The following is a 9,690-nucleotide window of genomic DNA, read 5'->3' as shown; positions in this document are numbered from 1 at the left end:
ACAGCTCGGCTCGCATGCGCCACCTACGGCCCCACCCGCGGCCCCACCCCCTGGCTCCCGGCTCCTTCCCCGACTCCCGCGAGTTCCAGTCCCAGCTTCCAGCTCCCCAGCCCCGCCCTCAGCCGCGCGCGCTCTCCCCTCCCCGCCCTCGCTTCTTCGCGTGCGGCCCCCACAGCCAATGAGGTTCAGGGCCGCGTGCGCAGATTCAAACGGCGGCTCTTGAGGGAGGCTGGGCGCGAGATTCGGCGGTGCGGACAAAACCCTGCAGGAGACTGCGAGCCCTGCAGAACTGCTAGCTGCGGGGGAGAGGGCAGGGGTCGGGCGCCTGTGGCGGAGCCGGGCTGGGGCCAGGGCGGGGAGGCTGACAAGCGGCGGGAGAAGCCGGCGGAGGGCGGGATCGCGCCTCCTGACATGTTGGGGGTATCCCTGGCCGGGCCGGGCCGGGGCTAAGAGCGGCGCTGCGGGCCGGGGTCGGGGGCGGGTCGCGGTCCGCCCCCGCTGTCCGTCCGTCCTGCCCTGTCGAGGACGTGCGTTCCGCACTCGGCCGCCTCCAGAGGGAGCGAGGGAAGCGGCTAGAGGATCGGGGAGAAGGAGCATTCGCCGGAGGCTGGAGGAGGCTGACCCGCGTCCCCGCCCAGCCTGCTCCTATGCGGTACTTGAAGGATGGCGAAGAGGTCGCGCAGGTGGGTGGCACCCCTTTCGCCCAGGCCTGTCGGCGCCGTCTCAGCTCAGATTCTCTTTCCTATCCCGCTGCCCCCTCCCGCCATAAGGCCCTCCCTGGCGAGAGCAGAGGTTTTTCTTCCCGCGTCCCCGTGGCCGCTTGGCCTCGATGACCGGAGGGCAGCTGCGACGTGTGGAGAGTTGGGGACCAGGGTGTTTGAGGCGCGGGACGTAAGAGATGCCCAGGTTTCTCGGTGACTCTCCCCGTAATGCGCGTCCAGATTCCTGACCTCACGCTGCCACTTCTTCGAGGCAGGTTTCTTGCCAGGTAAGTCGAGCGCTTTTAGGGAGTCCGCTACGCAGAGAAAACTGACTGTGTCCTGCCGGGAGGACTTGAAAATGGTGTTCGGGCGACTCTTTTCTGAATGACGGTACAGTCAAAATAGGAACTCCGCGGTGAACCTGGGCGGCCACCCCTCTGCCAACTTGGCTATCTTGAAACGTTGTGGAAAATCCTCTGGGGAATAGCTGAGAGGACTTTTTTGATGTTTTCTGTAATCCTATACCCATATTCTCAGCTTTATGTATATATGTATATTTTAATATCCTCTATTGGGACCATGTCACATAGTAACAACTAGTAGTAACAACTAGTAGCTTGATCTTGAAATAAAACAATGTGTTTGATTCACTTAATATTTTGAGTGTCTGTGTTTGGCTCTGACCGTACCTAAGTGTTCCACAGAGGTAAGGCACTTTTTTCCACCTTTGCCTGGAAAATGTGCTAGGATGAATTTATGTATCTAATTTTTGTTTACATGCCATTACAGCAGCTACTCATAAATTATGTGGAGTAATTGCTTAGATAACAAAAATATAGGATGTCTTCCGATTTTCAGCATTATCAAATAAACCTGAAAAGATGTTTGGCAGGATTTCCAAATATTTATTTATCTAGATCCACAGCCCCAAAATCTTAACTAGAGATGTATTTCCTAAGTTGAAATTTAGTAATGGGGGTCATTCACTGCAGAGTTCTGCTAAAAATTGGCAGTAACTATACATAATTGTTTTTTCCTTAGTTTTCTGTTAAGCATCTGCTGTGTGCAGGATGCTTCTGCAGAAATCCTTAAGTCTCTAAGCTTATTAGTTTTGAAGTAAGTTATAGAACAAACTCTTGAGATGAAATAAATGTGTACACAGACCCCTCTAAAACTGTTTTCAGCCTTTGCACTATTGACATCTTGGACCAGATAATTCTTTGTAATGGGGAGATGTTTAGCAGCATCGCTGGCTTCTACCCAGTAGAGATAGTAACACTCCACTTCCCTCCGTCATGACAGTAAAAATGTCTCCAGACATTGCCAAATATCTTTTGGGGGACAAAATCACCCAGGAAAGAACCACCCCTCTAGAACTTCAAGGACCCAATTAACATCAATCTTCAGAAAAGATAGATATTTAAAGCTCTTGTAATTATGATTGCCGAAGTACTGGTTTAGGCTTTTTGAATTTTTAAATATAAAAAAATTTAAAAATAAGATGACAATTGAATGTTAACTCAATAACAAGTTTATTAATGTGTGATATTATCTACTTATCAGTATTGATGTTAATCTTATTTGAAACAGTTTCTTGGCTAATTCTGTCATCAGCATTTAGTTAAATTAAAATTATGGCTAGACACGAATGTTTAAATGTCAGAACCTTCCCCTCCCCATGGGTTTTCTGTCCATTTCATATGTGTGAAGTGTATGTTTCATAATAATGGACAAAGAAAGGAGAAACAACTTAATGTTAGTTTGCATATATAAGTTGTTTTATTGAGAATACTGTGAGCTTGAAATCTAAATATTGTACTTTTGACATTTATCCCTTGACAGTTGTGTAAGTTAATTTAAACATGATAGAATGATTTAAAGGGTCGTAAATCTGGAGTAATTAAATGTGGTGGGGTGAAGCTATACTCTCCCTGGGAGTATACAGAGGATGTGGGGAGAAATTATCATCTCTGAATGATGTATCTCTTAAGTCTTCATACTTGAATGTGTTTCATACTCTGAATTACATTTCTTGCCCACGTAAATATGATTTACATATCTTAGAAGATAGTAGATGCTCTGCTTTTGTGCTTCAACAAAAAACAAAAGAGGATAGAGTGTGAATTGTTTTGAAGCAAAAATAATGTAGTCATTGGGAAAAATCTCTCTTGCCTTTTACCTAAGTATCTTAATATATTTGAACTCAATTTATAGTTGAAAGGGAAAAGAAATAATTGAGTTACTTCAAGTTGTAATTTGAGATCTCCAGTATACAACCACTTAAGCGTTCAAGTGAAAACTATACTTTGCTGTATAAAAGTTTTGCCTAAGAGCATAGGCGTAAATCCTGTAATATATGTTTCCTATGTGAACTGAAAAAAAAAACCCAAAAAAACCTAAGAGTAGAAAACTAAGTGTTACCTCAAGTGTGAAACAACTGCAGGATGTTAGCTGTTTTGATCTTTAAGATAGCCGTAGTATCTGTCCTCTAGATTTACATAAAGGAAGACTCATTTGTATTGTGACTTTAAATAATTTTACATCCCACTGGGAATTGCGATGACAATTTACAGGCAATACTAAAATTAATATATCTGTTACTAACATATATTTGACTTTTAAGCATATTTATATATACGTAATTAATTTTAGATTTGAAAGTCAGTTTTATCCTTTAAAGTAAGCTTTAAAAAATGTCATTTAGAAACCTGTTTACTAGTAACAGATTTACACTTGAGATGACCTATGACTACACTAACCTGAAAAGATAAAAGCCAGCTCTTGAAATAGATGTTTTTTGCAGTGTTACGTATATGTGTGTGTATAGGAACCAGTTTTACTGTGTTGTTTCCAGCAAAATGGGTGGGAGTGAAATTATACTGAAATATGAGAACTGATCTTTTAATCGGTTTTGTCATTAACTGGCAATATTGTTTGGGGAAGCAGGTAAACTCTGCCTCAGTTTTTCATCTGGTTAATATATAGAGTTTGGATTTTATGGTCTGTAAGGTAGTTCCTAGCTTTAATGTATATATTTGAAGACATTTTGTAATCTTTTCTTATTTAAAAGTATATACATACTAATGAAATAGAAATTTTCTCACATTGTTTTTGTTTATGGAATTACTAGGTAGAACTCTCCTCAATATTGCTGTTAATAATGATCAAAGGTTTTGTAAAGTTTGTCTTACTATAATACTGCTAGTTTGCACAGTCCAGATTTGGAAATAAAATATTCATGTATGCAGTACATCATATTAACCACTGGGTGGCCTAATTTCACTTTATTAAATCAACCTGGTAAATTTTCATACCTTGAATATGATTGGACTTGTCCTCAAGATTGTATAATAAAGATTTTTTTTTTGTCTGTGATAAAGATTTCGGACTTGAGTTAATTTGTGATTAAAAATATTATCAACTTGATGCGATTTTACTAGAGCAAATTTATAGAACCGGTATTTCTCTTTCTTTTAGAATAAAAAATTTAAAAAAATTTCAGTTTCCTCCTTGGAATACCTCATTTACTGGTTTAAGTGATATAATTGTTATCCTCTGAAATTGAACTTCTAAATGTTTTATCTTAACATCACATGTGAATTATTTCATCAAGTGTGTGTTATTTCACGGACAAAGTCATGACTATCATGTCCTGTTAGCTTGTACCCCAATGTAAAGTTACTCTTAAACTATTTTCCTGGCCTAATGAGTTCTACAATTTTTTTGTGTGCTTCCTTTGACTGTTTTATAATCACCCTAATCACTTTAATTCACAGTCTATGAAACTGTTTCCATTTGAATATAGTAGTTTGGTTATGTATTAGACATTTATCACATAAATATTTTCTTTGACTTAGGTAAACTGGCAGAATCATTCTGGAAACCAAGTCCTGGGCTGGAGAGTCAAAGACCAAATTAATCTATTATTGCTTTGTGACTAGAGAAATAATGTCACTTTATTTCGCTGTCTTCTAGATAATTACACTAGGCTAGGAATGGTTTATTTAACTACATAGTAGGAAGCCAATTTTATTAAATTATTACATATTACCAGCATTGATTGTTATAATACAGAAATGTCAAAAGATTATGTGAAAGTAGACAAATAGAGCAGATCCATTTTGATGATATCTAACCATTTTTCAGTGATGGGACTTTTTCACTGTTAAATGGTGAAAGTGGGATATTGGTGCAGTGATTTGTGGGGTTTTATCCTTTCCCTGTTTTCTTTGCAAATTATACACATTCTCAGGCATCTTTCTTTGTAGCTAGTGATGTTGATAGATACCTAGGATCTTTTTTTTGGTCTCATGTATTGGAAAGTTAACATTGTCTTTTCAATACTCACTTATATATATGTAGAGATAACTTGATGCTATAACTAAGAAGTAGGTAGACTCTAGGAAAGTCCGAGTGGTAGATAATTCTAAGAATTCTACTTGCTTCTTCACACTTACCCATTCAAAAAGCCCAGCTTACTGAACATTGAATGGGCTATATAACTCAGTGTCTGAAACTGATGACCATGCTGAAATGCAAAATAGAGAATGAAACCTCATGTAGAAATAGAAATTTCTCACAATAAAGTATGTGGGTAAAAAGTAAGGGGCAAAATTTTACAGTTAAAATGAACAAATTTTTAGGAAAATTACTCTTTGAAAACTCATCTTTTTGACCAAAATAATGTTTTTGTACTCATATCCTTAAAATATTTTGTAAGAACCTTAAAGTGGGTTTCGTATGATTAAATGTGATGTAGATTTGTGAATACTCAAGATTTATATGGGCAAATTCCCAAGGTAAAAATTATTTTGACTTAGAAATAACCTGTATTTTAAAGCAGTCTCAAATATAGTGTTATGGAAACTTTGAGGATCTGAGGAGAGGGAGGAAAAGAAAGAGACCCTGTGAAAAGCATGCCTGAGGGCTATTTGGGGTGTCAGGAAGTGGTAATGTTGCTGGTGGCATTTCTAAGAAAGGTTAAACAGTACAGTAGATACCTTCAAATAACCTTTTCTGTATTGAATATTTAAAATGTTTGTTTCAGCAGGTTCTGCTTCTTAAAATTCTACCACTTGGAGGTGTTTTTTTTTTTTTTGGGTTTTGAAAGTCTTTAACAAATAAGAATGCTTTTACCTCTTCCTAGAGGTATTTTCATTTGTTAAAAAGTTTTCTTTCTCAGATCCACTTTGAGATCACATGTATTGAAGAAGGTGGAAGTTTTGGTTGGGTTGGAAAGGAGTGAGATAATTTTGGAATATAGAGCTCTTGGTGAAGCTGGAAGATTAGGGAAGATTGTTCATTAGTTTTACAAATATTTGAGTTGCAGGTACTGTGCTTAGTTAGTCCTGAGAGGTGAACGTGGTAGACATGGTCTGCACTCATGAGCTTACTTTTTGGATGTGGAGGTTGGCAAATGTGATAAACATTAAAAAGAAGAAAGGTAGGTGCTCTTAGTACATACAAATAGGACAGAAAGCTGCAGTGTGGTGTTTTATCTGATTCGGTAGCTTTCTTAGAAATTTATGAAGTCATTGGACCCTGAAGCATGTCGAATTTAACAATTTAATATTGGCTTATCAGGTGATATTTCTGATAGCTGAAAATGGCTGCATGTATCAGATATTTAATCAAGCCTGTAGAGTTTTTGTTGTTGTTGTTGTTTTAACACAGTTTAATAAAACAACCATATATGGGCCAGGCGTGGTGGCTCAAACCTGTAATCCCAGCACTTTGGGAGGCCAAGGTTGGCGGATCACCTGAGGTCAGGAGTTCGAGACCAGCCTGGCTAACATGCTGAAACCCCGTCTCTACGAAAAAAATTCAAAAATTAGCCAGGCATGATGGCAGACGCCTGTAATTCCTTCTACCTGGGAGGCTGAGGAAGGAGAATTGCTTGAACCAGGGAGGTGGAGGTTGCAGTGAGCCGAGATTGCGCCACTGCACTCCAGCCTGGGCAGCAGAGCAAGACTCCATCTCAAAAAAGAAAAAAAAAACACAAAATAGCCATGTATGGAAGGAGGACTGGTGGATTATTGTTACAAATAGACAGTGGCTTCAGGGAGAGAGAACACTGGACTATTGAAGTGTGTCGAACTGTAGAAGCAGATCATAGGGGAATGGGAGAATCTCAGTGTTTTGCCTCGTCAAATATGAAGAATTTTGTTCCAATGGAATTGACAAGTCAATGGAAGTTAGACGTTCCTACAAAGGATCTATAGACAGTATATATTAAATCTGGGCCTTCATTTTTCAATTTTGTAAGATTAAAATTACATAACTTACATAGATATTAGAAACTACTTGCATGTGCTTAACTATATTAGAGTAAGGTTAAACAAATCTTCAAACTTTTGCTGTGTGAAATCAGAATGAATTTTTGAGAAAGAGTTGAATCTAGTAAGGCAAAAATAATTTTGAATACTATTAGGTGATCAGCCTATGCACGTAATACTAATATTGAGGCACCTTTCTGTGCCATGTGCTGTATGAGGTGTTATATATGTTTTCTCATTTAATTTTATCCTTAAAGCAGCACTATAAGGTAGGTGGTATTATTATCATTTTACAAACAAGTAAACTAAACCCCTGAGAGTTTAACATGTTCAAGGTTACAGAGTGAGTAATTAAGTTAGAACCAGAACCTTGTTCTGATTCCAAAATGAACTTGAGGTTTGTCTTTAGTATCTTCCAGCTTCCTAGCACTTTCCCCCTATTTTTCCAGTATGTCGTAGTATAGCGGTTAAGTAGTGACTGTGGGCAAGAGGTTACATTTCTGAGTCAAAGTTTCCTATTCCGTGAAATGGGAATAATGATAATATTCCCCTCTTCCAGTTGTGAGGCTTTAAGAGAAAAATTTAATAGACTACTTAGAAAGTTTTAAATAAATGGTAGACTGTGTTATTTTCAGATGCCATGACTTTATTCAGTCCACTGCCTACTCAGAATCCTCTAATTCAGTTTACTTATTTATTTATTGAGACGGAGTCTCGCTCTGTCACCTGGGCTGGAGTGCAATGGTGCAATCTCGGCTCACTGTAACCTCTACCTCCCGGGTTCAAGTGATTCTCCTGCCTCAGCCTCCCGAGTAGCTGGCATTACAGGCAACCACCATCATGCCCCGCTAATTTTTGTATTTTTAGTAGGGGTTTCACCATGTTGGCCAGGCTGGTCTTGAACTCCTGACCTCAGGTGATCCGCCTGCCTCAGCCTCCCAAAGTGCTGGGATTACAGGTGGGAGCCACTGCGCCTGGCCTTGTAATTCAGTTTATCATTAAGGCTTGCCCTTTTTTATGGGGCTTTATTCTTTAAAATTGCTTTTTCTTTTTTTACTCCATCAAAACTCAGGTTCTGACTTTGGCCCCTTCCTCACTTTATTAATTTTCCTTGGGTCATCCTGTGCCCTCAGCTATTCTTTGTATGCTGGCCAAAACTGCATCTCTACCCTAGACCTTGTATTTGAGCAGGTCCACATGCTCATTTGCCTTCTAGATTTGCTCTGCCCTGTAGGATAGCCATTAGCCACATGTGGCTATTGAGCTCTTGAACTGTGGCTAGTCTGAATTGTAATGAACTCTAACTACAAAACACACACCAGATTTTGAAGACTTTAGTAAGAAAAAAATATGTAAAACATTTCATTTATACTTTTTTATGTTGATTACATGTTGAAATGATTATATTTTTGATATATTAAGCTAAGGAATATTGGCTATTGAAGTACATTTCACTTATTTCTCTTTTTAAAAAAAATGTGGCTACTAGAAAATTACATATGTGGCTTGTATTATATCTGTTGGGAAGTGCTGTTCCAGACATCCACCTGTGTATTTTTCAAGTACCTTGAAAACAGCTAGTCCCAAACTATACATACTCTCCCCATTTTCTTCTCTCTCCCAAAGTTCTGTTTCTCCTTCTATCATTTTCCATAGTAAATAGCTCTACTTATGTTTTCAAAGCCAGAAACTTTGGAGTCATCCTTAATTCCTCCTTCTTCCATGTCCCTCATCTATCAGTTGCAAAATCCTTTCTTTTCTACTTTTTAAATATCTCTCAGTTTAATATATTTCTTTCAATTCCTAGTATCATTACCTTGGTTGATCTATTTTATCACTTCCAGATTTTTGTCACATTTACCTGTCTTTTACTCAAGGATATGAAAAGTAGACTTCTTTTCTGTTTTCTTATAGTACTATTATGGTTTCATGTAAAAAATGTAAATAATTGCTTCACTCCAGTTTATTTTATTGTAAAGTAGGACACCATCTTTTTTTTTTTTTAAATTTTGAAATGGAGGTTCTCTTGGTTGCCCAGGCTGGAGTGCAGTGGTGCAGTCTTGGCTCACTGGGTACAAGCGATTCTCCTGCTTCAGCCTCCCAAGTAGCTGGGATTACAGGCACATACCACCACACCCAGATAATTTTTGCAATTTTAGTAGAGACAGGGTTTTGCCATGTTGGTCAGGCTGGTCTCGAACTCCTGACCTCAAATGATCTGCTCGACTCAGCCTCCCAAAGTGCTGAGATTACAGGTGTCCACGCCCAGCCCATCTTAATTTTAAAAAATGGCTACCCATTGTCTTAACACCATTTATTGAAAAGTCTACCTTTACTCCACTGATTTGAAATGTTACTGTTATAATTTACCAAATTCCATGTGGGTCTTCTTTCTTTTCTAAATGTTCTGTTCCATTTATCTATGTGTGTGTTCGTGTGGTAGTACCATTCTGTTTTATTTCTCTACAGTGTATTTTGATATTGGGTAGTGGTAATTCTCTGATTATTCTTTTTTAAAACTTTTCTTGCCATTCTTCTTGATTTTTTTTTCATATGAATTGTAGATTCAGCTTGTCTAGTTCCCTCCCAAAGTCTATTGGTATTTTTATTCATTTAATTTAATTTATGAATTAGGGAGAATGGACATCTCCCTAAATTAGAGAATGGACATATCTATAATATTGTTTTCTTATCCAATAATATGGTCAGGAGGC

General features: G+C 38.7%; 1 protein-coding gene across 2 annotated transcripts in view; it reads left to right on the top strand.

Moving 5' to 3' along the window:
- Positions 1-544: 544 nt before the first annotated feature.
- MYBL1 (MYB proto-oncogene like 1) overlaps positions 545-9,690 on the top strand; it is a 50,764-nt gene continuing 41,618 nt past the window's right edge. For both annotated transcript variants that reach the window (XM_034966170.3, XM_034966169.3), the window contains exon 1: positions 545-683. In XM_034966170.3, coding sequence (XP_034822061.2) covers positions 664-683 — 20 coding nt within the window. In that variant the 5' untranslated portion in view covers positions 545-663. The remainder of the gene's footprint in view (positions 684-9,690) is intronic.

This window comes from Pan paniscus, chromosome 7, assembly GCF_029289425.2.
Source record: "Pan paniscus chromosome 7, NHGRI_mPanPan1-v2.0_pri, whole genome shotgun sequence".
In the NCBI taxonomy this organism is placed as follows: Eukaryota; Metazoa; Chordata; class Mammalia; order Primates; family Hominidae; genus Pan; species Pan paniscus.
This window is presented reverse-complemented; position numbering and strand designations above follow the sequence as displayed.